We start from the raw sequence: 26,077 nt of genomic DNA on the forward strand, positions 1-26,077 counted from the left end.
TTGAATTTATAAATTAAGGGCAAGATTTTTTTAAACTATAAATCTAAAACAATTTCTGAGTTTTCCTAGTAGCCCTGTAAGGTTTATATTTAATATCATGTTATGTTTAGAAAATTCATGCAAACCAAGAGAAGGATGAGCAACTGCTCATTTGCACCAGACAGAAATGTTGACATTTTTTTGGCAACAGACTGGTTTTATTCAAAAGATGCATGACATATACAATTATAAAATAATTTACATTGGCATGCTTTAACTAATCCATTCACTAAAAACGTTCAGTCACTAAATTGGACTTTTTTTCTTCTTTTTTTTCTCTCTCTCCCTCTTTTAAAGTCTACATCTACAAATACAGAGCACATACTTTTCCTAAAGAAAAGCCCCATCCTGCAGTGTCTACATCAGGTTGAAAACCTTTAAAAGCCCTACTTGATAGATCCGAGCTCAGAGGCTTGCACTTTGTGAACGCGTGACAATGATGTAAACGTGTCATTAGCCGTGAAAGTGGATTCAACACTGATGAGGCAGATGTAAAAACATGTACGCACACACACACACACACACACACATACATACACACAACATGACAATAAAAACAGTACTGGATGCCCTCCCCATTCAAAAGTTAACTAACTTGCTCCATCTTACAATTCAGGTAAAACTAGTAGAAATTGGGGGGAGAAATTGCTAAATGCTCAAAACTCCACAATGTACAGTTATGTATCTCCTTTAGGAATTGAGCTTATTAAAAAAGATCAGCAACTTGAGATGCTGGATGCAAAAGAAGATTGTTTTTGAAGTGGGCCAACAACCAACACGTTTTTTTTTTCCAGAAAAAAAATATTGCACAACTATACATAGATAGATTTTACACCATGCATTTCATTTTGGTCAGATACAAGTTTCAATGTTAATTTTCCAGCTTTTCTTATGCATTAGTGTATTTTGGCACAAAAATTTGAGGGGAAAACTTCACATTTCAACAGAATAGTTGTAAGAGTACTAATTTATAACTTTAGAAGATTATTTTTTAACAGTTAACTTTAGAATAATTCAGATAAGAATGTTTTTTTTTTTTTGAAAAGGAATACTACTTACAAATAGTTATGAGTTATTTGAACTGACTGTAATATCATGATTTTAGGAAATGTTCTACTTTTCTTAGGAGGTACGGGTCATCATATTGATATTTTAAAAGTGTATTTAACCACCATAAAGTCACATTACTATATTGGAAAGTTCAACCATAACAATATCAACAGCAGATGGCTTTTTGTGAGCTTTTCTTTCATAATTTTATGGGGAAAAATGCACCAGTTGCAACTAATTGTACTTTTTTTTTTTTAAACTGAGCATACTAATTAAGTTATGTTGCTATAAAAGACAAGCGATAAAACCCCACCCGGAGAGTCGACCCACTGGCTTCATCCTTCATTGGTGTGATGACTTTTTTTAAATCAGCAAAATAAGATATTCAATTTTGCTTTAAAACAGTATTACAGCATTAAACACAGTGGCAAAGTCATCCAAGTCTCTTGATTCCTCCCTCCCAAATAACCTATTTTTTGAGTGATATGTCTATTATGTCTGAGGAGATTATGGGAGAAATGTATAAAAATATTCCCTGCACCTCTTTTAACCGTGTTAAAGAGTGGGGATGGTGTCGAGAAACAAACGCACTTCACGGAAGTGACGACAGGAGGAACGTCATAACAAGAAAATATCGCAACTTTGTCTCCTGAATGGAAGCAGATGCATGCAGACAGGATGGGGCCAAAAAACAATGGTGACGATTCCAAATGTACAGTACGCATAACTTAATCTTTCTTCGCTTATCCTTCAAACAAAAACACAAAAAGGATCCTCATATTTCAATGTCACACGCAAGTGAACTGACAGTAGAAAAAGGAATGGCCAAGAGCAAAAATCAAAAGCCGACTGTCCACCATTTGGTGTTTCAAAACACCCCTAAAAGCCAAAAATCTATATCGACTAGTGGTGTGTTGTACAGCAATGGATTGAAGTGGCCAGTAGTACCTGCGTGCGCTCTGGTGACAAACAACATATCACCAGAGTGTAGTTTTCAAGTATTCCCGCTGCTTCCTTTTCTTCTATTCAAAATCCAAAAGAAATCCTAACCAAACCGCACATGGACACTTGCGGAAAAGCGTCGACTGGACTAACTAGAGCAGCGTTTATTTTGCATGACGGCTGCCAGGGTGCTGGCCCGGGGCACCGGCGACTCAAGTGGCAGCATCGTGTAGTGCAGAGGGATCCCGTCGCTCCCTTTTGTGTCTTTTAGCGACGTCCTTCAATCTCGGCTGGCCTGGGTGTGGCGTCTCATTTGAGACGTTGCGTGACGTTAGCCAAGGCCACCGCAAAGGCCTGCACAGCGGAGAAGGGATACTGAAAGTCCAGGATGTAGGCGTTGCCGTCAATGCGGCCGAATTGCATCACCTGCAAACAAAGACAAAAAAACATACTATATTTATATATCTATCTAGTTGAAAACCCAACACTAAGTCCGTTTTCTTACCTGTCTGCCTTCAAGTTCTATTTGAAAGTTCTTAGCGGATTCCTGCGTAACCCGTCCACCAAAGTCCAGCTGATAGACCTGCGTGGCCTCATTCCACAAGGGTTGCTTATTGGCCATGACGTAAACAAATCCCTGGCTGCCCAGCCCTCGGTCCTCCTTCTCGTTGGCCTTGCGGCACTTCATCTCCTCCAGTTCGCTGGAGGCCCTGAGGTTCCTCTTTGTCTTCCAACCTTTCTTCCCACTCTGGCTCTGGTTGAGGAGCTCATCCCCGCTGATGAAAAGCTCCGGCTCGCTCTCCGAGCTGTCCTGGAACTCGCTATTGGCCGCTGCCTTGCTCATCTTCTTAGCCTTGAGCTGCTCTTTGGGACCCTTCACCTTCTTTTTGTCCCTCCCGCCTAACCGTGGACTTGAAATGAGGGAGTTAAAGTCCCCCAGGGTCCTGCCCTCCTTCTTGGACTTGCTCCCTTCGGCTAAAGATGGCACATTAGCCTCCTCCGTCCGACCCTCCGCCCTCTTGCGGTTCTTTTTGTTGAACTTCTCAGAACGAGGAGGAACAGGGCTCTCGGCTAAGGACAGCACTTCTTGGAAACCTTCCCCGCTTTCCGCCGTGGCTTCTTGCAAGCCTGGAAGGTTCTGCATTTCTGTGTGTGGGGGTTGCGTTGGGGGCAACGGCGGAGGAGGTGGGGGTGGCAATGGAGGAGGTGGGGAAAGAGCATTTTTGTCCAACGCCATATGGGAAGCTTTAGGCGGTAGAGGCACGGCAGGACTAGCCGACGGGGGGCACGGGTTGTACGTACCCCACGGTGTGTGGAGGGTAATGGGAGGGATGGGAAGCCCGGCACAAGTGCTTCCTGAGGGGTACATGGGTGGTAGAGGGCAGCAGGTCATGTTGGGTAGACTGGCAGTGTATCCAGCGGGTAGGACGATGGTTGCATCTTGCTGTGAGAGGGACACGGGTGCCACCACTTCTTTTGGAGAGGAACAAGGACGTGGCGACGTTAGGATCGGTTGAAGCTGAGCTCCGGGATACTGGAGAGAAATCTGATAGCCGGTGGTGGCTTGGAAAGACACGCCCCCGGGAGTGGTGGGAGACTTGGGGGACAGCACATAAGGCAGCCTGGACATGTCCAAGTGCTGGGTGGGGCTGAGGAGAAGCGGGGGTGGCTTGTGAGGGGCGGGATTGAGCGTTGTGGCTCGTTCTTGAGGTACCCACACCTCCTCTGTGGTGGCCGGGTCCCACTGATAGGGTGGGGGGCGTTTGACGATCAACCCTGAGGCATCATTTCCTCCCACAGCCAAATGCCTGAGGGAATGATTGAGCGTCTCGTCCTCGATGAACGCCGAATTGACGTAATCGACGTGGTCTCTGTTGCCGCCTCCCCCCGCCGCCGGTCCGGATCCTTCTAGTGCGCTGAGCAAGCTGTAAGAGGACTGCGAGGCCAAGGGGGTGGCGCTGTTGGAGTGTACGATAACGGTGCTGTGTGGGGCACCATTGCCTGGAGGAAAATCCTGTCGGATGATGGTACCGCCTGCGATTCCATTGGCGCTGCCCGGTGCTGTGACTCCGATACTGGATCCGCTGCTACACTGACTGCACGTGTACAAGGCCGTTTGAATGCGTTGCTGGTAGGACGCCGCCAACGCAGGGTTGTTTTTCGCTTTAGGTGGAAGAGGTCTCGGAGGCTCTGACATTTGGGACACTTTCAGGGTTGCCTCCCGGCTATTCCTCCTTAAAGTGTTGTGGATGAGACTAGCGTCCAGCTTCTGTCCGGAACTCCTGCCGCCGCTCTGATTGGCAGAGTCCGGATAGGGGGGAGGATCTCCACTTGGTATGGAATAGCGAGGTGCAGTAAGCCTGTTGAGGGTGGCAGAGCTGTACGGCAGTTGGATTTTCTTGCCTTCTGCAGAAGAGGATGAAGAGGTGACCCTGAGAGTGGCAGAGCTTCCTGGCCCCTGTAGATTGTAGACATTCTGATTACAAACGAGACGGGTTCGAGGACGACAGACTTCCTCCACGTTCCCGCTGCTGTCAAAGGTGGTGATTCTCTCATAGCCTAATGGAGTGGGGTACTGGCCTTGTTGCTGACTAAGTGAATAGAGTTGGAAGTCTCCCTTCTTTGCACAGAGCTCAGCTGGTGGTGGTGTTCCAGCCGCTCCCCCAATTGTCCCCGATGGACCATTTGAGGATGCGCCGGAAGCCGACATGGAAGCGGCGGCCGCCGCTGCTGCCACCGCGGCCGCCACGGTTCCGGGATATGGAGGCGGGGGATTCATTTTACTTAATTCAAGCGGCGCACTGAATACCACCGTGTCAGCCTCGGCCAGTTGAGGGCCTGAACGCGTGGTTTTGATTTTCAGGAGGGTCTCGTGCTCACCCGAGGCTCCTCTGTCGACGATTAGATCTGGCGGAGGGTGAGGGATCTGAATCTGCAGGGCGCTGGTCGGAAGCATGGTTGCTCCTGACATCTGTGATGGTGGTATTAGGGGCACAGCTATTTGACTGTGAAGTTGTTGTTGTTGTTGCTGTTGTTGTTGGTGGTGGTGATGGTGATGTTGGAGATGCTGTTGCAGTAAATGTTGCTGAAGCTGTTGCTGATGATGTTGTTGTTGCTGCTGCTGCATGTGTTGGAATTGCTGTTGCTGTTGTATATGTAGTTGTTGCTGTTGCTGTAGCTGCAGATGTTGTTGCTGTTGCTGTAACTGCAGTTGTTGTTGCTGTTGTTGTAACTGCAGTTGGTGTTGCTGTTGCTGTAACTGCAGTTGTTGTTGCTGTTGCTGTAGCTGCAGTTGTTGTTGCTGTAGCTGGAGTTGTTGTTGATGTTGCTGCTGCTGCTGTAATTGTTGTTGTTGCTGTAGTTGGAGTTGTTGTTGTTGCTGCTGCTGCTGTTGGAGTTGTTGTTGTTGCTGTAGTTGCTGATGGTGTTGGAGTTGTTGTAAATGCAGCTGCTGTTGTTGGGAAGGCGGATGAGATTGCGCAGCTCCAACTGTGAGGCGAGTCATGTCCAGACCTCCAAAGATGACCTGACCTGGACTAGAGTATCGGGTGGGGACTGTGTACTGTGCCGTGAGGACGGTGTCTTGGCTTTGGTCGGAAGCAGCGGAAACGGCATTGCTGGCTCCCGGTGAGGTTGTCGTGGGGTTTGTTAGAACATCCAGTTGAACGTTTTGATTGGCTAGCAAGGACTGGACAAGGCCAATGCTCTGGGCAGGGGACATGGCCTGGGCGGGACTGTGGATTGGCGCAATGGGAATGTTGACGGTACATGGCGGGTTGTCGTCTGCGCCACCGGAGGGGCCTGAGACGGGGAGGTCGTCTTCATCTTCGCTGAAGACATTGGGGCTGAAAACGGGCAGGTTGATGTAGTCCATTGAGATCTTGCGTACCTCTGGCAGGTAGATTGTCATCTGTCTGGGCTGCAGGTGGAGGAGGCTGGTTTTGTAGATGACTGAAGGAAGACAAGGGATTTTCAGATTTAGATTTTATTTGCTATGCTATTTCTATGTGTTACAGTTAAAATGTGTTACAGTATTTACATTTCAAATCTAGAAAAACAGTATTAATAGATTACCTGCACCCAAGTTTGTTGGCAAAAATGCAGCAAGGCCAACAATCTTGAATTTTGTTCCCCAAATATTGGATGTGACCTGAGCAAGGTAGTTTTGCTAAAAAAAACATTACAAAGCATTCATGAGAAAGAGTTTTCCATTTGAATAGCTTCACCACTATTGGCTTAAATAAAACTTTCCAAGTACCTGAGTAATGTCATCTAAAGGAAACTCTCTCCGTGTTAGACTGGGCGACCCAATGGAAGGTTTGCGAATGGGTAGCCGTGGCGACCTCGATACTTCCTGTGAAGTACGAGACAATTTGGGCGATTTCCTGGGATCAATGTTGATTCTGTTGGTAAAGGGACAAACTAAGTCTCTACAGAGAAGGTCACAAATGGGAAGGGGGAAAAGATGGTTTAGGCATGCAGTGAAGTACATCAACCAAGTAGAAAATTCCATTCAAACTAGTAACACAGTATTAACAGACCCACACAATTGTGTTAGTAAATTCATCAAATAAGTGCATGTGATTCTACCTGGGAAGTTTGGGGGATTTACTTCCCCGTGATATCTTTGGAGATTTCTTTCCGACCCAGTCATCACTTAGCTCAATGTCACTGGAGTCTGAGCAATTACAGCTGTCAATCATTGCCGAGATCAAGCTGTTGCCATATATTTCATCTAAAGAGAAAGAAAGTCATATTTTAATTTATGTCTGTGTTTGCAATCAAACAATACTGGTTCAAGGAAAAAGACTTGAAATCGTCTTACCGGTTTTCCCATCTGTCTTAGGATCCATAATGACAAATTCCGGGCGCAATTTACTTATCCGTCTGCCTTTAAGGATGGGTACCAGACCTCCTAAGTACTCCAAGTATAGAGTATAGCACGGACCCCCCACCTCTGGGTTATCCTCAGTACGCTTCATTGTACAATGTAGACGCTCGTTACCAGCTGTCGGGTAGCTCACAAAGTCACGCATGTTGTTGGGGTCTGGAATGGGCTGCTGGGGAGATAAACAGGCGTGGTAGCCAACCGCTAAGAGAGTGGAAAGAAGCCTTCTAATCTTACCTTGATGGTGGGAATAAAAGCGGAAGTGACATAGGAACAGAGACGTAAAGGAATGGTGAGTTTGGCCACGTCTTTTTCCTCTTTCACCGCAGTGGCGATGCCCTGTTGGCAGAGGAGCTGCAGATTGGCGATGCGGTGTTCCACGCGCACCACGTAAAGCGCCGGGCCGCATGCCAGGAAGAGACGGGAGTCCCGGTGGCCCCAGCAGAGGGTAGTGATGGGTCGCTGCCAAAAAAATGGAGGCTTTTTAATCGGTGCATGAATGCCCAGTGGAAATCAAGTATTTCAAAGTTGTTCTTAATCCAGCAATAACCCAAATATCCATAATTGCTTGACTTTTTCATGAGGCATCACGCCAGAACAGAAACAATGTTGCCTAAATGCAATTCTGTAATACAAAAATGGCAGAATACTGTTTTCATTCAGTTTTTACTGAAATATTAAAAACTAAAATCATTAAAATAGACTAAATGTACATTTTTTTCTAAATTAAATTTAAAAAATGAAAATATTTACTGATTTTCCCTTTTTGTTTCTTCAAAAATGTCAACAAAAAATGATTAAAATGAATACAGTTCTCAAGACCTTATTCTGTTTACCTAAATAAACAGTTCATTGGCTATCACAGAAGCACACAATTAATTTACTAATAAAATAATGAATCATTCTTAATTTACTAAATGCTTTTTCTTTGTTTTCCCCCAATGGCTCACCTGTGCTGGTGTTTCTAGTGAGTAGATGTGTTCGCCCCGGACATTAAAGAACTTTACAATGGCATTCCTGGTAGGAGAAAGGCAAGATGGATCATGGGGAAGGAGTGTCCTCTCCATACCAGCCACCGCCAGAAGGTCCCCCCGCGAGCACCACTGGGCGACCACATCTAAGGAGCAGGAGAAGTATTATAAAAGTCATATAATAGAAGAGGAAAAATGCAGATGATTACCTTTTAAACCAGTGCGGATGAGGGTGGGTGAGAGGTCATCATAGTTGCTCATCAGGCTAATGTCTCCAGAGGTGAAGCTGACTGTCAGCAAAGGTTTGTGGTTGTGCACTAAGAAAGAGGCATGATATTATCATTTAGAATGATTCATATGAAGGAGTGGTTGTATTTTTTGTGGCATTGATTAAAGAATGTGAACTGAGGAGACATAGAAAAACACAAATTGGTAACGCACTGGGAAATCCAATGCAATAAGAGCATTAGGGAGCGCTGATTGGATGGGGGGAGGGAGCTCACAGATGGCAGCACATCTGCTTTCTGGCATCCCGTAAATAAAACAGCTGGACTAATAATACGTCAGCGTTGTTGGAGAGACGCACCTTGCTGTGGGGGGTAGTCGTCGGAATCCGTGTCACTCCCGCTGCTGTCCTCCACTAGGAAATTGGGGTAGTTCCACGACATGCTGAGGATGCCGTCCGACTCGTGCAGTAAAATGTGGGCCAGCATTCGCCCGTGGCAGTCCATCACGATCACCTGTCCATCGGCAGTGCCAAACAAAACCTAAAAAGTGACAGTTAAGCATTAGAATAAGAGTTTAGGTGGGAATTTAAGTAAGAAAGAAGTAGGGTTCTTACCTGCTGGTCATCAGGAGTCCAAATACCGCATGTGATTTGACTCTCCAGGTTGATCTCAGAGGACCAGTGCCTTTGCCCACTGACGGAGCCCACCAGCACAAAGCCATCGCGGTAGGAGATGAGGGCCTGAGTGCCGTCATGTGACCAAGTGAAGTCACTGACCTGCAGAGATGTTAAAACTTCAATGTTATGTCGTTGATGATAATAGTGGAATTGATGAAAGGTGATCTACCTGAGCTCCACGGTCATTGACCAGCTCCACGGACCAGCGGCCTTCATACTGGATCCAAACAAAAATGCCACCATCTGTGTCGCAGGTGGCCAGTTTCTGGAAGGGCTCATTCCATCGCACCAGGACCACCTGAAATGGACAGAAAGACGAAAAAATTAGAACTGAGGCGCCATGAGGACACAAAAATCTGTAAAACATGCAATTTTCCCCATAATTTCTATTGGATGTTTCAACCCAAACCTCTCTAAAGCACACCAGTGGTCACATTAACACTGTGCTAATTTTAGTACTAAACCAAATGACTATACAGTATATCATTAAGTAGGTTAACCTCATTTTGAAAAATCCTCAGAGGAACTGTAATTATCAGATGTATTACACAAAATTGACATTTTATGATAAAAATAGATGTTTTATGACTCCTACGTCAATGGAGAGTATATAAAGCAGTGAGAAGTAATAATTCTACATTGGGAGACATCACTTAGGCTCAAAAGGGCGAAGTTGCAAAAGCCCTGCAACTCTGCAGAACCATAAATATTTAAAAACGGAACATTTCTTACAGTTAAAAAAAACTGATTCTAAACATGTGGGTTTTCTTTTTTTAGTTTTCACCCTAATACAGTAAAATGTATCACCACTTAATTATATGGCTCACTATTTCACACAAAGACGATCAACAGGGGAATGAAAGAATGATCGCTGACATTTAACAGTAAGGATCACTTAGTGTCACCTCAAAAGAACCCATCACCGCCTTCAAGCTCTTCCCTGCTTTTCTGCTCGTGTCTGTCTGTGTGTGTGTGTGTGTGTGTGTGCGCATGTGTGTGTGTGTGTGTGTATACATTTCTATCTGTCTGTTCTTCAGTGGCGTGACTCAGCCTATTCCCGGAGGAATAATCCTAAGCGGGGAGCAGCGCCGCTCTCCCTCAGCAAAGCACGTGGGTCGTACATGCACCCAGGCACAACACGGGGCACGTTTTAGCCAGGCTTACACTTTCTGAGTGTGACTCTGACAACTGCTAACCTCTTAGTTAATGTAGATTGGGTGGGCTTGGTCATCGTGATCCCCACCCTTTGCAAAATCATCATTAAATGAGTAAGATAGTTGGTCACCTAATGAGAGAAGGCATTTAAAGCCATCTTTTTCAAATATGAAAAACTGAAATCATCAACTGAAAGAAAGGATCTGTATTAACTGTTTTCTTAAAATTATATATTAATGTATATACATATATCTGCATATACATACATATACCTATACATATACCTGTACATATACATATATGTATATACATATACATATACCTGTAAATATACATGTACCTATACATATACATAGTATACCTGTACATATACATATATATATACAGATACCTATACATATATACATATATAGATAGTAGATATATAACTCCCTGTTAACCTATATTACTGTGTTTGATGCATAATACTGCATTTCCTTGTTTGTTTAACATTTTCCAAGAGGGTTGTTAACTTTGTTATGGCATAATAGTGTTGGCACATCGATAAAGAAGCGTAATGTTTTGTGCTTGACTGGAAATTTCCTCCATTGAAGAGCATTTCAATTGCATGGGTGTCAATGCACCACCTGGGTATTGTTTAATGAGGATAAAGATTGAGACGCTGCAACACTGATTACTCTTAGGGGGGTTCTGAGGATTACACTAGATTGCCGCAAAGGGATAACATTTTATTTACTCTGGTGTATGTCTGCAGGAAAACAAAAGTATAACGCTAATCATAATCATCTGTCATGGTTACAGCAATATTGCTGGGTTCTGTCTAACATGATAAATTATACACAATTAATCCAAATCTTATTTATCATCAAATTATCTTCAGATTTCATGGCTGTTTTAGTTTTGGAATAAATACCCTGCAATAAACAGGTGTTTAGTCATGTTAAATGATATTATCTAGTGTTATCATGTCAATATCTACATATGATGCAAGTCAAAATGGAATATCTAAATGAGCCATTGCACAATTACACATGTTAAAAAAATCTAAAGTTAGTTTAAACATTGCACACAACAACATAGATTTAATAGTACGTTCTTGTGCTGAAAGATAATTTACTTTAAAATCATATTTATGCCAGAAAAGGTCCAATCTGGTGCAGTTTATGATACATTTGGGCATCCATCTCATTTTCTTCCAAACAAGAACTAAAGTTAATTAATTGAGCCCCCCCCCAAAAAAACCCATCATGGGCACATGTCATGTCCCAAACCACCTTCTACATCATGGTGGGACTAATCTGCACATGTGAGTGTAAATTTAGCAAGGTGTGGAGATTAGTGCGAGCTGGTCAGACATCCCGCGGGAAGACAGCTGAGCACCTCGCTGTGACGCAGCAAGTCGCTAGAGATCGCACGTCACATGGAAACAGACAGGATAAGGATAAAGACACTGCAGGACACTGAAGGATGATGCGGATCACCCCAGAAAATCACGTAAACAAATACTTGGCAATTATCCTCGTCACTATCATGATTAGAAAGGGAGAAATTAACACGTGCAAAAGGTTGTGAATTTAATAAGATTACTATAGCATGTCACAGATCCCTAAGTATTATATTTAAAGCTTTTAAACTTTCATTCAAGGTCAGATTTTTTTTTTACAGGATGCATTACATTCCGGGAAAAGACTCTTTTATGTGGGGTGGTTTTTGTGTAAAAATAACAGAGTTGTAGAGTACAAAAATGGGAATAACTAAATCAATGTCAAGTAATGAAAAGTCGAGCCAGTAAGAAAACCACTTTTCCCTGCAGAGTTGACTGAACATGATATGTTTCCAAAGGTTTGCAATTAAAGCCAATGTTTTTATTTATTCCCTTATGTTTCCCCTCTCTGGACCTAAATGTAATCAGATAAGAGGACTCTGTTCAGGTTCTCTGATCCCTTAAATCATTGGATACTACTTATCCATTAATATTTGCTGCCTTTGGAAAGCTGCCATGGTGTTTCTCATGTGGTGCTTTTTTGTCAAAAGAGCCTGTCGCTTAGCTGACCCCAGCAAGTTAAAAGAGGAGGCTAAATCAAATCAAGGGGCAGCGGCGGGGTGGTGGTCCAGTCAGCAGAAGTGAAAGGACATTGAGAAGGTGCAGTGTCACATTGGAGGTCTATGGCAACACTGAATGCTGCTGGCATGAAGCCCAGACAAAAGAAATGCATACTTTTTATCAATATCATGATTGTTTTGCCATGGTTTTACAAGACGTGCTCACTTGGATGTAAGAGGATTTGTGTATTTAATAAAAAAAAAAGAATTGTGAGCCGATTGGAAAGCTTCATTCATTTACTATAAGGCAAAAAACTGCTGTCTTGTGAGGAAGGGAGATTCTGAGGGTGCTAGATATTAAATAAGATACCTACTAAGTGTTATTGTATTCCCATAAGGTCACTTATATTTTTATAAATATGAGCAAGACCATAGTTTTTAGCAGGAATGGAAATATTGTCATTGTCAATGACAGTGTTGGTTGCCATGGAAATAGCTGGAGGACCATTGGTTACCCAGACAAAGGTTTGCCAGGATCTTCAGTTATACGTGACAATGAATTTATATTTATATTTATGATATAAGCATTTGCATGTTAGTTATTATCATAAAGGGCCTCAGAATTGAACCCTTGATGTCAGAACTGTGAGAATGATGTGATAAAACCATTCACTGAAATCCAACCGTCTGTAGCATGGTTTATTGTCAGGGTGGTGGGGTGCCGGAGCACGTTCCAGCTGGACGCAAACCAAGAGGGCAAGGACCTGACGTGGCAGTCCAGCCAGTTATGTAATGTGTTCTGTCCGCTCCATGGATGGATTAGAGCAGTAAAAGCTACTCCTCTTAAGCGCATCGCATGTGTCAAGAGGTCAGACAGGTAGAAAGCACAGGGTGTGCACCAAAGAAAAATACATGACACGGGACAATAAGAAAAAATTAAAGAACACAATGGGACACCCAAGTCACGATAATCAAGGTAGAAAGACTTGAAAAATGACCTGGACTGAAGTAATAATGTGTTTTCATTCATAAAATAATAAAACATGTTGTTGATTATTTCTTTTTCAATACATTATGGCCATAGCAGCCCCACTCATTTACAGTACTACTAGTGTTTTGTTCCAAGATGGCTCTTGCAAAGTAATCGGTCAAGCGTGACAGGCAAGATCTGTTCTTCAATCTCCATAATTACGCCTCACTTTTTTTGCTACTCTTGTATTCCCTAGAGCCATGGGCCATTGGCAAACTACTGATTAGACTCAAAGACAAATCCATGGTCAGCCAGGCAAGTCGAAACAAAGTGTACTTTGAGATGAAAGGAGGATTTTCTACTCTCCGCAAAAAGACATAGTCCGTTAACCAGAGTTAGAGGCTAAACTATGGGGTTTTTTCTCCACTATTTACCTTGTTTATTTTCTTTTTTGTGAGAACCATCGTCAAGTTACTGATTAAACTTTACAATATTATGCCTACAAAGCCCAAAGTGTCTATTCTCACATCACCACGACCTTATAAAATTGGAATAATTCATCAAAAGGAGTACTTTAAGGCAGAAAGATGGATGTCTATGAATACAAAATGTGCCAGTGTAGTATCTATTTTCAGTTGAAAGGAAGGCTCAACACAATGGTTCACAATGACATTGTCAAGTTACTCTCATATTTTCAGAGCTGGTGTGGAATGAATAGATGCTGTCAAGAGGGGGGGGGGGAAGAGCGGCAAGAAGGCTTCTCAAACGATGTGTTGATCTATTTTGAATCAGAGGAATTATTCTGTAAAGTAGCAAAAAAAGGCAGATATAAAAATATTCTCATCTTATGTTTTTTGTAAGGATGGCACAACAGACAGGAGCTTGTGAAGTTTGAAGTTTGTCATTAGACTAGTCAGGCTGGTGAAAAAACTAGGTCCAATTTCAGTGGCATTCTTTTTGAAGGTCTTTCCCTTCTAATTATCTCTAACTTAAACTTAGAGGGAATTGTGAAACAGGAACAAGATGCCTATTAGAAGATCAGGATAGTCTGTAGAAAAGGTCTACCTGAAAAAAATCCAAGCCACTCTGACTAATCCTTTTTAAGGGCCTCAGTTTTCCCACGTTTGTATTTCAACTCTTAATAAGTAACAAAACAAAACCCTAGAATAGGGGTAGGGAATCTATGGCTCAGGAGCCATATGTGGCTCTATTGATGGGTGTATATGGCTCTGCCTTTTTAAATCATATTTTTCTTCATTAGACTCTTCCGTATGCATACTCTTATTGATTAGCAACAGTGAAATAATGTTCTCAAAGGAATTTAGACTTTTCCTTACTTTCTAAGTGGTGAAATGAATAATAAATGCTTACATTTTCATGTATTTTTACTTTTACATTTTGAATATGGCTCTCAAGGAATAATGTTTGATAATATGAATTGTTTATGGCTCTTTTCGTCAAAAAGGTTCCCGACTCCTACCTTAGAAGTACCCTGACTTATGAAAACATACATTTGTGTGCATATTTTAGAGCTTAAAGATAACACTTTGTAGGTAAACTCAAATTATCTAAATATTTATATGAAGATGAGGAAATAATGTTCTCAAAAATATAAACTGACATCACCTAAACTATTCATATATTAAATTTATGATTGGAGAAAAAAGTATTCATTAAAATAAAAAATATATAATTCTCTTACCTCACTGTTGTGCCCTCTGAGGTTAAAATTGACCCTCTGTGGGGTGGGCCGGTCCCTCCTGCAATGACTGGATGTAAACGTGACGCCGACGACCCCCCGTCCGTTCCCGGTGGCCAGCCAGCCTTCCTCGTAGTAGCGCTTCCGGCATACTGGCTTCTCCTTCTCACTCTTGGGCACCCGGCCCTTCCAGGACAGGCACAGGATGTTGGAGTCGCTGCAGAGGACCGGACCGTGCTCCACGGAGGCGAACATCCCTGCGTGGTGGTGCCAGGAGAAGCTACCTTGTGCGTGGGTGAGGGGTCCTCCCTTCAAGAGTCCCGTGCTGAGGTTACAGTGATGAGTGTGTGACAGCAACGGTGCATAGTATATGCGAGTCCCTGGACATCAGTGAAAACCTCTCTCTGAGGGTCCCAATAACGTCAGAAAAGTTGGAAAATCCGTGTTGGGAAGGCACTTGTCATGACTGGAGATCGCCAAAGAAACGCGAGTAAAGATCGGCTCAACATGTCCTACTGCTGGTGTACGATCCCGGCGAGGCTTGCGTGTCGCTGCCGTCGTGCTTCGTCCTCATCATCCGATCCTGGCAGCGAGAGGAGGAGGAGGAGGAGGAGAAGGAGGAGGAGGGACTCCTTTCCATCAGTCGTAACCCCGCAGGAGGACCGCCCCTCCCGGTAACGTCATAACTCCGGCAAACCTCGGGCATCCCACTGTGGCAAGCCAGAGGAAAAACAGACAAATCGCAGCACCACTTAGGAAAGCTCATAAATAAACACCCTACAGCTTTTGTGAAATATTAACAAGGTGGCTTGAAATTAGCCCTTGGAACCACTTTAGCAAATAAGGCAAAGATTCAGCACCTAAAAAAAGCTTCGTAAACTATTATTTAGCCACTTTTCGTGAACAAAGGAGTTTTATTTTAACCAATATGGATATTCTTTTCAGATTAGGTATTGGCCCATAAAAAAGGGCTATTCTATTCTTTCATTTTATATCTTTTTGGTAATACAGAATTCTGCAAAAAAAGGGATTTTCAGTTTTGAAAACAAAAGCATCATTGAGAAGCTTAGTATACATTTAATAGATTGATTGTCAGACTGTTAAACCCCAATCCATCCAGATACTGCTACAAATAAATATTAATAAACTGGCCTAAATTACTCCCTCATTATCCATCTATTACTCATAGCATTTTCTCATTCTGGGAGCGGCACGATTTTAACGACTTGCTGAATAATTGAACAAGACTCGTGTTATCATTTTTAGGCTCCGTTTTAATTAACAAAGGCTTGTGGAATGCTTTGCGTCTGAACATATCCGCTTTGTCTAGCCATTGCAAGAGAAACCCTAACCTTGCACCATGTCAGAACATCAGCAATATATTTCCAGACCTTCAAGTCAAAATTTCTGGAGATGTCCTCCATCCTGAACCCGAAGATCTAGACACACCCAGCAAATACTAGGCAAGAATCAATGATTTAAAATGCATTTTTTCATCCTATAACATCAATGTCCTTTATAAAAGAGGACCCATGCCTAAGCTCAAATGAAGATGCTGTTATTTAGGGTCACATGCCGGTGTATATAGTCGTTTTTCCCCCTTGTGATGTCAATGGAAATCCCTAACCAGCACATAACAGCAATCATCTGCATTAATCTAAAAAAAAATGGGTCATTGCAGTCGTTTTAAATCCAAGCCAAGTGACAGCTGCATGCCATGGATGATGAGGTAATAATAAAACGGTGCAGGACAATACAATCCACGTTCAAATGCTGCTATGTGTTGGAGCGCCTAGTCCATCGAGAGCATCAAAACATCTCCCCATATAACAAAAGCACAAATTTTCCTTTCGATCCTTCCTTTTCAAATCTTTAGGTTATGATGACGCAACAGATGACCGCATTTGTTACCCTGTCATTATCGTCATTAAAAAAAGAGGCGGCTAACGGACCCGCTAACAATAGCTGATCCAGAACCAGCCAAAGGCGGTGAACAGAGGTTGTCCATCCGCGCTGGCACTGCTCGCTAACCGGCTACTACTAGCACTGCCAGTTTAGTACTTATTTAGCGTTTTTCTTTAAATCAAGCTAAGGATTTTAGTCATTTAATATATAATGACAACTAGATAGAACAAGGGGTGGCATCTGAGGTGTTTGTGTGGCAAATGTAGAGTGGATAGGGTGAGATCGGAAGCTTACCTCGGCTGTAGTCGCTGATCTCTCCGTACTGTCTCAGCAGAGCCGCAGCATCGAAGCTGGCAACAGGGCCCCGACAGCTGGGTCACGTGACAACCACATGACGCACGCTCGTCACGTTCAAGCATATCAAAGCATAAAATATCCACGTTGAAAATGTCCTCCCTGCAGATAACAAGTTAAAAATGTATATTATTCAAGTTTTATTTGCTAGATCGAACCCATGAGTGGTTTTACTGAGAGCATTGTTATTTATAGCACATGTTGTTGTTATGTACCTTCCAGGCCACAGGAGGGCAGCAGTGTGAGACGTGATGCGTCTGTTTCCTCGTATGGCACTCCAACATGGCAGCTTCCATGGCTCTCCGGAGAGAATTCTGCTCCCTGGCAAGGATACTGAGCAGAATGCCACATTTGGTAATGTTTTAACGCGTAATATTGCACTTGTTGGGCGTATTTGTAAGTGTGTGACCAATTGAAGTATGTGCGTAATGTGTATCTGTGGTGACTTCCATCCTTGCGTCTGCTAATATGTGAATGTTTTGTAGGGGTCCAGAGTCACTGATCATTGTGCAGGACAGAAGAAATGGCTTACAATTCGGTAGGCATATGTCTAATTACTGAGATCTTGAAAAAATAATGATCTATAAAGATAAAAAAACACTGATCCATGTCATTTGCATGCTGTCAAAAACGTAATAATAAAAGAATGTCCAATTCTTTGCAGGAGGCATCTTCCTTTGAGCTCATCCTTCCACACATCCTCAGTGTTTTTAAAAATAGCATCATCACCAGTGAGTTGTATTCAACTTTCCCCAACACTGAAATGATCAATTCACCTCACACAGTTATATGTTCTTATTTTACAGATCACTGTGACGGATGAGCCCGATACGCTATTCCAAAAGGTGACCATTCAAGTTAAAGCTCACGACAGAGCCGTGTTGGACAGCTACGAGTATTTCGTAACGATGGCAGCCAAAGAACTCGGGATAAACATTGACAAAGTGTAAGTTGCAGTAATATGTGCTGTGACTCAACCCAACAAGTCTTGTCTTATCATAGTAATTTTGTTTGTATTCTTTTCTACTCTGGTTTAAGTTCTGAACCTCCTAAAGACATGGAAAGGTTTACATTGCTGAAGTCTGTCCACATTTTCAAAAAACATCGGGTTCAGTATGAGATGAGGACACACTACAGATGCATTGAGGTAAATAAAGTCAAGTTACTGGTAGTAAACAAGTTAACCAATGCGGTATTATATGAATTTGTCTTTTGTTTTATAGCTGTCTCATTTAACGGGCTCTACAGCTCGGGTGTATTTGGAATATATTCAAAGGAACCTCCCTGAAAGTGTAGCCATGCAAGTGACAAAAGTGAGTTTAGTTATTGTTGAATACCTGAACTGTAGATGTTATGAATCCTCATCTTTTTGCTTTTTGTTACCAGATTGCCTTGGAGAAAATCCCGGAGCACATCCAAAAGCCTATATGGAATGATGAAGCTTTGGAGGAAACACAAAAGTCTAGTCAATAAATGTATACCTGCAAAGATGAATTCACATGCTTTTTAGTCTCTATTTTGGACAGTAGGAGGCGCAGAAAAAAGTCAGCACAAGATAGGACATTATTTTCCTATTTAGCATCCTGATTGGACAAGTTTAGAATAAAACAATATAAAATGACAAAATACAAATTGAAACAAGACAAAAATATGAATATGAAAATGTTTATTTTAATCTAATAGTAGCACAGATAACATCATGTGCTGTCTCTCAAGTAATGCCACATGAATAAAAACAATAAGAATCACCTTTTTAACAGACACTATTGTAACAAATCATCAATTTTCTCTCCACAGTTCACATGAAAACAATAAGTGCCCTTGAAACAATATTTACATCAAGGCAGGGCAATTAAACAAATCCATAATAAATCCAAGCACACTTATTATGGTGTATTAAAAAAAAGTCCCAAAATGAGCAGAAAAAGAAGGAATCTTTTTGGAGAGTTTGGCGTTGATGTGCATAAATGTTCACTTTTTACTCATGGCTCAATATTTCCGAGAGCTTGTTAATGTACTCGATAGCACATTTGAGGGTTTGAATTTTGGTCATAGGTTGACCTCTCTTGATATAATCCGGTGGAAGATAATCCCGAAGTTGATGGAGAGCCTCAGCGAGGCTTCTCATCCTCAATTTCTCCCTCTCGCTCGCCTTGACTCGTCTTTTAGTGGACATCCTGATTCTGCCTTCCATCCTGGGGGTCTTGGACCCAGATCCAGAGCCGGAGGAGCACCCTTTCCGGGGAAAGTCGAATCCCATCTCCTGGTGTCCACCGGAGAAGAACATCTCCGGCGAGGAGCAACCCGAGTCCGCAGAGGAGGAGGAAGAAGACGACTCCGGGGAGCAAGACTGTAGTGTCTCCCCGGATTGGAAAGAGTCCGCGACCGTCCATTCTCGGAGGATTTCGGCTGTTGCGACTTGGAGATCCATGTCGAGCAAATCGCATCCACAGATGCTGACGGCAAACGATCGGCTCTCTCGGGGGAGACTACGTTTCTTTTTGTGGGTTTTTTTTGTTTTGTTTTTATACGCGGGCGCATCTCAGGAGGTTTATGGGTTCACAGCTGAGGCGGAAAAAAACGAGTTCAAAGCGAAGCCCAAGTGGCAAAATGCGACCTTCGCGAAGGACGTCGTTCGTTGTCACTGAGGTGCGAATAAGGCTAATAGGCGGATAATGCGACAGAAAGACAAATAATTAGATTCCCCTTTGTGGGAGATGGGCCTTTAAAGTCTGCACGGCGACAATTATCGGTTTGATGTGATGTGCCTAATGAAGGGCAGGCCCACCACAGGACCCCCAAAACATTTGGGAGACAGTGTTATAATGCATATGCATCTCAACAACTAGTTTGCTCCAAACGACATTGTAATTAATTGAACATCAATGTTGAAATGACCTTATTTTTTTGTCAAAAAACATTAGTAAAGGCCAAAGGAAATATTAAAAAGACCAACAAAACATTAAACCATGTATGCATTGATAATAATGGGCAGCAATTTGGAAAAAACACTGAATTACATTGATATAACAATGAAAAACAAACTTGCTACCAAAATAAAGGGTTTATATAAGATGTGAAACAGTTGTCAGACCGAATATACAAAAAATGTGTAATTGATACTTTTGTGTATCATTGCAGCACTTTACAAATGTTTTTTTTTCATTTTGGATGTTATAAACTTAAATTATGCCATGCAACATATAAAAATAAGAGTTTGGGGTTAAACTAGCCAGTGAAGAAAGAGGATGCAGCTGTCACCGAATTCAAGCCAGACCTTTTATGTCTGAAAAGGTGTGCAAGGCCTCACTCATGATCAAGGGGACCCACAGCAGAGGGCTGTAAACGCAAAATCTCAGACCTCTTGGGTGTCTTTAAAGGACACATAATTCAGAAATTGTACCTTCCATTCATTTTCCCTACCAGCAGAATTGAATGATAATCGCTGTTCTTAAGTATTGAGGTGGTGGAGCAAAACAAATTAGTTTTGAATATATTTACTTACTTGCAGATGTTTACTGACCTTGAATTATGATGACTTTTGTCATGCTGCTTTTTACTTTAGGAACTTGAGCCTGAGTCTCTCGGCAAGCGGTAAAGGACTATCCACACCAATGACGGAATCGTCGCTATCTACGACAAAGATGGGTGACGACGGTGTAGTGGGAAACACATCATCAAATTCTGCATCTACCTGGCCTGTACTTTTAAAGTTTTCTGTTATTTGCACACTTTGGGGCATTGCATTATGGACATGTTCACTTTTGCTTTTTTGTTGTCGTCCTGAAACAGATTTGTGTGGGTTTTTGGTCTTGGTGGTTCTCTGATTTCTGATATTCCGGTTTTCCTCATCACTGTCCTCACTGGAGGAACCCACAGTCATGCACACACTCTTCTTGACAGTGGCCTTTGTGTCTTTTTCTGCCTTACATGGCTCGGAGAGGGACCTCTGCACTTTTGCGGCTGCCCCTCGGACAAATTTGTACTTAGGTTGTCTCTCATTAGCCTGAGTCTGATTTTGAACGGATGTGTTTGTTTCACTTTCCATTTTTTTGTTTGAAGGTGGCTTTGCTGATATTTTAAGACAGTTGCTGTCTTTTTGGGTGTGTGGTATGGGTTTTAAGACTGGCATGTGGGTGTTCAGTTGTTTGGGGGAAATTTCTTGGCATGCTATGGTTGCATTTCGCATAAGCAATCTTTCCCTGAGAGGAACTTCAGTGATACATCGTTCACTGCCAGAATTAGCTGTCCGAGGTGCTGAAATGTTCCTTTCGACTTCCACCACGTCCGGCATAGTGAACGATGAAGAGTCCCAATCGATGTCACTGAGGTGGAGGGCTTCGATAACAGTGGAAGGGGACGCTGAGCAATCTCCCTGAGAATGAGGCTTACGAGGACAATTCTCCTGGAGTGGCTGATGTTTTTTATAGTGCGGAGGTGTTTCTAATAAAAGCGCTTCCTGGATCTTTGGAAGGTTGGCAGGTGCTGTTTGCTTGATTGATTTTTTAGGAGGGGAGCTCTGAAGGGTCATCTGTGCTAAGAGCTCCGAAACATCCTCGGATTTCTCAGACGTCTTCTCCTTTTTATTCTTTGGTTTCTTTTCTGAAAGAGGCACAGCCATGTTAGAATCATATATCTATTTCTACCTTCAATGGGAATACATAGCATAATCTTCACATTAATAGTACCTAATAAATCTAAGTATTAAAGTTGCAGTGGAGTAGGTCTTGCATTTTTGGGGGGCAGTTTTTCTAATCAGTTATTATGGTTATCAGAAACCCAGAAAAACACAATAGATGCTTAAGTATTAGCAAAATAGGGTTATATTAATGTAACATGTTTTTATAGTTTTTGGGATCACGATCACCTAAAAATATAAATAATAATAAAGATGTTGGTGATCAGACTAGAAAAAAAGACATAGGTTTGTATTTGAGTATCAGTTGCAGGCCAAGCTAAACTACCCCAGAAAAAGTGGAACTTATAGTCCGGAAAATACAGAAATATGCCTGTATTTAGACATTTTGTGACATTTTTGTTTAGTGAAGGTAGATGGGACTGTTCTAACTTTCTACTCTAGATTTCAAATGGCTTCAATGTTCTATGTGGGATGCCAGTTTTCCTTCCCGTACACAAGGCAAGGTGAATCCGAACCCTGCTTCAAGTGAACAAGTGACAGCGAAACAATCAAAACCGGGAGACACCTCGCGGCTCCACCCGAGTCTTTGATGTGCGCTGGCTGAGCTGTCAAACTAACATGCCGGGGTGTCGGAGCAGCCGTAATGGCCTCTCTTACAAAAACAAGCCAACGCTCCAGGTGCCTTTGATCAGGACATTTCGTCCACTCGTTATTGGCGCGTTGACTATATTGGAAGGATGAATGCTTTTGGACTGAAAAAAAACATAAAAGCAAAAAATTTCCTTACTTTTTGTCTTGTTTTCTTCAGCTAACGCTTTCTCCTCCAAATAAGTCTCCACCAGTTCCGGGAAAGCCACCTTGAAGAGGTTCTCCTCCTCCAACGACCTGACCTCGTGCTGATCTTTGGCGGGACGCTCCTCTGGAAACACGTAATGATCTGCAGCATATGCACAATAAAAGGACCATTTGTTTTAACACTTTCTTTTAAAATTTAGCATTTCTATCAAGTGAGATTTTTACCAGCACCCTCAAAAAAAAATCGTACAACCTTTTCAAGTTCAATGGAAATCCTGCTTTAATAATTCTTAGCATTATTTTTAAATTGTGTATTCCTGGAACTCAAATGAATAGGTGAGTATAGTATTAATCACAATTTATTTGTACTTATTAGTATATAATTACAGGAGGTGATTGGCTTGTTAGTGAGCAAGACTTGGATATGACGGATTTCCCAGCACGGGGAGGAAGCCGGTTTAGCACCTAGCGGCGGTTGTGAGTGATCTGCCACCTCTGAGGCGTATACCTCACAGTCAGTCACTAACAACCCCCAGCAGTTTCCTACATCCCCACACCACAAACTCAACATTGGGCTATGCAGCAGGGCTGTCAATCAATCCCAGAGGATGTTTGTATGTGTGTGTATATGTGCTTTAACTTGCCTGGTGTGCTCCAGATGACTTCGTAGCAAGAAACTGAATTCTTCACTCGTTGTTTGAATATCCTTTTTTTTATAGGAGAAAAGAGAATATAGTTCAACATTTCATTAAAAAAAATTGGATTAAATACTAAAGACAAACGAAATGTGATGTTACCGGATGGGCTTTATTTGTGGTGGCATTATTCTGCCATACTTTTTATTCATCAGTTCTGTATAGGTCATCAGAACTAAAACTTTTTCGCTGGTGTAATGCCTTGGCCATTCCATTTTGTCATAGGCAAATTTCTAAAAGGGAAATAGGGTGAAGATAAAGGATATTTAGAGTCATATATAAGCAAAATGATGGTAAAAAAAAGGACTTTACCTGCATTGATAGCATGTTTGGCTGTCTTCTCTTAAATTGTGTGACAGGTTTATCCTTGGTTAACAGAAACTCATTGATAATCTGCAATAAAATTGGAATTTAATAGTCATTTGATAAAAGTTCTGAAATAAGAAAAATGAAGTGTAGGGGAAACAATTGTACCTCTGTAAACGGGAACTGCTGGCTCGCGAGAGTTTTCCTGAATAGGTATAAAACAACACCAATACATTTATATTATAGTATGTGCAGTGTATTAGCTGCCACTCCAAAGCATGTTCTTTAACATTGATGCTATATTGACCACATACCTTTTGACGTTTGCCTCGATGGACTGGGCTTGACGGGTAAGTTCCGAGCGGTGCCACTCACATGGACACTGGTAGTCAAAATCTTGAGGTTGACAGAATCGATCGCTGTCGCAAAGCACACAGCCACTGCGTTCATGTGTTTTGACTGAGCCTAAATGATAAAGTAAGAAAATAAATCAATTGGAAAAAAAGGAAGAAACATATTGGTTGTTTTTAACATAGGATAAAAATTAACTGCTCTAGTACTGTTATAATCTATTCCTATAAGTACAGTATGTCAACCACATTTGTGTTTTCAAGTCATAATGCGTAATAAAGTTCTCCAAGTTTGATTAGCAGTATTTGACTTTAGTGGTTTTGTTGTAGTTTGTCTTTGAATACACGTTTGAAACAGTTTTTTTTTTAAACCTACTGTTATCTTGGCTAATAAGAGAAGTCCGAGTTCAAAGCCCACTCACCTGGATGTCGACATATGTGGCAGTGGGGAAGCTTCTTCGCGACTCCCTGGGACAGGCACGCTGCTTCGTCCTTCCAACACATGAACCTGAGAGAATCACCGCATGCGACATCATCGCACCACTCTGTTGCCTTCATAGCAGTGAATGTTTTTTTGTTGTTGTTTTATTTAAATGCTACCTCTGCAGGAGAGTCTGCCCTTTGATAGTCTGTATCAGCCTGAGAGCGTGCTCTTTCCCGACACCTGGAATTCCCTAAAAGGAGTTTAAAAAAAACATTCATCAGGAGATGAAAACAAGTAATGTGTATGTGTAGGGTGGCGATATAGCCTTCAAATGACTAAATAAGATATTTCAAGGAAATTTGTGATAAGGGAATAAAAAGTGTGTACTTTGGGAATGTAATCACATCCGAGGAGGATCGCCAGACCCACAAGATTCTCTCTGGAGAGAGACAGCTCGGTTTGGACACGTGAAGTCTTGTAGCAGTCCACTTGAGGGTCCTGAGGAAATATGAGAATTAACATGGTGTATATTAGCATCTGTGAAAAGGAAAAAAAGTGATGGACCATTCCCTATCAATGTTGTATACATAATAAGTACTAACATGTAAATGCACAATACTACAGTGGACATAAAAAGTCTATACACCCCTGTTCAAAAACAGTTTTTGTGTTGAAACCAAGAGAAAATCCTAGTAATAATAAAGCAATCAGATCATGTATTGGGACATAAACAAGAATGTTGAATTATTTTTGTCAGATTTTCTAACAATACTTACAATATTTACTCATTTTGAAATCCCCTGATGGTTTATATCAGATCATTATTCAAGCATAAACGAGAGTTTATAAGCATACACACTTTAGAGTTGATATTGAAGTTTCTGTAGACTGTCCGTGCACCGTACAAGAACACATCTCCATCATTGGTGATGCAACCATCCACAAGATGGTTCGAGTCCAAGTATGCACACATGGCCTCAGCCTCCCCTGCTGCGACCACCCACGGCACTCCAAGGTAGTCCAACATTTCTGCACACTACAAACAGGGATGATGGATAACATGGTCATTTTATGTTGACTGCCATTCCAAAATAAAACCTACCTCTCGGAGCACTGCGTTAAAGCGCCCTCTGCTGGTGTTAGTTGATGATTTACAGACTTTTTGTTTGCCTCCAAATCGGTGAGCAACCCTTTGGCTCATAGTCTCTGCTTTCAGTTTTGGAGCTTCTCCTTCCATGACGAACACCAACTTCACCCCCATCAGCACGAGGGAAGACACACGGAAAAATAGATTCCTGTGTATAATCATCGCTTAATTAGCAAGATACTATCAAATGTTCATAGTCCGGTTACAGATGACATTTCAACCCCCAAAAAACCCGGACATTTAGAGAATGTTATAGATGCCAAAGTGTACTCAACCATGTGCGCGTGTACAGTATTACCTCAAATGGGGCTTCGTGACTCTGCCCATCATTGCTTGGACATGCTGGGCCTCGCAAATCCACAAACTCAGATCAACCGCCAGCGTCTTCCCAGTCAAACTGTACAGTGGGACCGATTCGCGAACAGGCTCGACAATAGACCACAGATCGTGTACACCCATTTCTACTGTACTATGTTTTTATATGCGGTAAAATGAAATGGGGATGAATGACAGCGACTGGATACATACAAACAATTGAGTTTTCAAAAAGTAGGCGCCTCTCGGGCTGCAACCTATTTCGCTTACATCCTGACCAGAAAGCTTTTCTATTTTACAGCAAAGATAATATATTTTTGAAAATAATTTGAATAGATTTACATTATGATTACTTATCTGAATAAATTATTGATAATAGTATACGCATACAATAAAACGACCATTCAGTTGTAAATTGCAAAAATAGGAAGCACATGAACAAAACGGAACGCCGCCATATCCTAATGCGTAAACGTCACATTCATG

At 42.1% G+C, this 26,077-nt stretch overlaps 4 protein-coding genes across 7 annotated transcripts; 1 reads left to right on the plus strand and 3 right to left on the minus strand.

The window, feature by feature from the left end:
- Positions 1-175: 175 nt before the first annotated feature.
- On the minus strand, positions 176-16,961 carry tulp4a (TUB like protein 4a). Of its 3 annotated transcripts, none has more exons than XM_077711431.1 (14): positions 16,861-16,961; positions 14,665-15,371; positions 8,964-9,092; positions 8,732-8,893; positions 8,477-8,657; positions 8,100-8,207; positions 7,870-8,036; positions 7,157-7,381; positions 6,857-7,088; positions 6,622-6,766; positions 6,290-6,461; positions 6,106-6,199; positions 2,537-5,982; positions 176-2,457 (listed from the first exon to the last, which is right to left on the minus strand). In XM_077711431.1, the coding sequence occupies exons 2-14, from the start codon at positions 14,914-14,916 to the stop codon at positions 2,341-2,343; spliced, it is 5,430 nt and encodes a 1,809-aa protein (XP_077567557.1). In that variant the 5' UTR covers positions 14,917-15,371; positions 16,861-16,961; the 3' UTR covers positions 176-2,340. The 3 variants fall into 3 exon arrangements, with proteins under 3 accessions (XP_077567557.1, XP_077567558.1, XP_077567556.1); XM_077711432.1 differs by having other exon boundaries at positions 6,290-6,434; positions 6,857-7,091; XM_077711430.1 differs by having other exon boundaries at positions 6,857-7,091.
- On the plus strand, positions 16,914-18,414 carry mrps10 (mitochondrial ribosomal protein S10). The gene is made up of 8 exons (XM_077711437.1): positions 16,914-17,044; positions 17,143-17,274; positions 17,406-17,458; positions 17,585-17,651; positions 17,727-17,866; positions 17,959-18,067; positions 18,144-18,233; positions 18,307-18,414. Exons 2-8 carry the CDS (start codon positions 17,203-17,205, stop codon positions 18,391-18,393), a joined length of 618 nt encoding a protein of 205 aa, XP_077567563.1. The 5' UTR covers positions 16,914-17,044; positions 17,143-17,202; the 3' UTR covers positions 18,394-18,414.
- gen1 (GEN1 Holliday junction 5' flap endonuclease) lies at positions 18,134-26,064 on the minus strand. 2 transcript variants are annotated; one of them, XM_077711434.1, is made up of 15 exons: positions 25,575-26,064; positions 25,232-25,424; positions 24,989-25,165; positions 24,517-24,627; positions 24,306-24,379; positions 24,128-24,213; positions 23,670-23,820; positions 23,524-23,560; positions 23,362-23,442; positions 23,152-23,282; positions 22,999-23,060; positions 22,347-22,496; positions 20,615-21,522; positions 20,444-20,553; positions 18,134-18,361 (listed from the first exon to the last, which is right to left on the minus strand). In XM_077711434.1, the coding sequence occupies exons 1-14, from the start codon at positions 25,733-25,735 to the stop codon at positions 20,482-20,484; spliced, it is 2,394 nt and encodes a 797-aa protein (XP_077567560.1). In that variant the 5' UTR covers positions 25,736-26,064; the 3' UTR covers positions 18,134-18,361; positions 20,444-20,481. The 2 variants fall into 2 exon arrangements, with proteins under 2 accessions (XP_077567560.1, XP_077567559.1); XM_077711433.1 differs by having other exon boundaries at positions 20,444-21,522.
- Positions 18,572-19,381, minus strand: msgn1 (mesogenin 1). Its single transcript, XM_077711438.1, has one exon. The coding sequence runs from the start codon at positions 19,349-19,351 to the stop codon at positions 18,899-18,901; it is 453 nt and encodes a 150-aa protein (XP_077567564.1). The 5' UTR covers positions 19,352-19,381; the 3' UTR covers positions 18,572-18,898.
- Positions 26,065-26,077: the final 13 nt, after the last annotated feature.

The sequence above is a fragment of the Stigmatopora nigra genome, unplaced genomic scaffold (assembly GCF_051989575.1).
Source record: "Stigmatopora nigra isolate UIUO_SnigA unplaced genomic scaffold, RoL_Snig_1.1 HiC_scaffold_26, whole genome shotgun sequence".
In the NCBI taxonomy this organism is placed as follows: domain Eukaryota; kingdom Metazoa; phylum Chordata; class Actinopteri; order Syngnathiformes; family Syngnathidae; genus Stigmatopora; species Stigmatopora nigra.

What these genes read in the sequence shown, in the direction of transcription:
- msgn1 (XM_077711438.1), bottom strand. Translation starts at nt 19,351, where the DNA reads ATGGATCTCCAAGTCGCAACAGCCGAAATCCTCCGAGAATGGACGGTC.
- gen1 (XM_077711433.1), bottom strand. Translation starts at nt 25,735, where the DNA reads ATGGGTGTACACGATCTGTGGTCTATTGTCGAGCCTGTTCGCGAATCG. An exon ending in GATGTGATTACATTCCCAAA is followed by an intron (nt 24,380 to 24,516) that starts GTACACACTTTT and finishes AACTCCTTTTAG; the next exon opens with GGAATTCCAGGTGTCGGGAA. An exon ending in CAAACATGCTATCAATGCAG is followed by an intron (nt 23,283 to 23,361) that starts GTAAAGTCCTTT and finishes TTTCCCTTTTAG; the next exon opens with AAATTTGCCTATGACAAAAT.
- tulp4a (XM_077711430.1), bottom strand. Translation starts at nt 14,916, where the DNA reads ATGTTCGCCTCCGTGGAGCACGGTCCGGTCCTCTGCAGCGACTCCAAC. An exon ending in CACTAGAAACACCAGCACAG is followed by an intron (nt 7,382 to 7,869) that starts GTGAGCCATTGG and finishes TTTTTTTGGCAG; the next exon opens with CGACCCATCACTACCCTCTG. An exon ending in CTTTAGATGACATTACTCAG is followed by an intron (nt 6,200 to 6,289) that starts GTACTTGGAAAG and finishes TGTTTTTTTTAG; the next exon opens with CAAAACTACCTTGCTCAGGT.
- mrps10 (XM_077711437.1), top strand. Translation starts at nt 17,203, where the DNA reads ATGGCAGCTTCCATGGCTCTCCGGAGAGAATTCTGCTCCCTGGCAAGG. An exon ending in CACACTACAGATGCATTGAG is followed by an intron (nt 18,068 to 18,143) that starts GTAAATAAAGTC and finishes TTTGTTTTATAG; the next exon opens with CTGTCTCATTTAACGGGCTC. An exon ending in TAGCCATGCAAGTGACAAAA is followed by an intron (nt 18,234 to 18,306) that starts GTGAGTTTAGTT and finishes TTTTGTTACCAG; the next exon opens with ATTGCCTTGGAGAAAATCCC.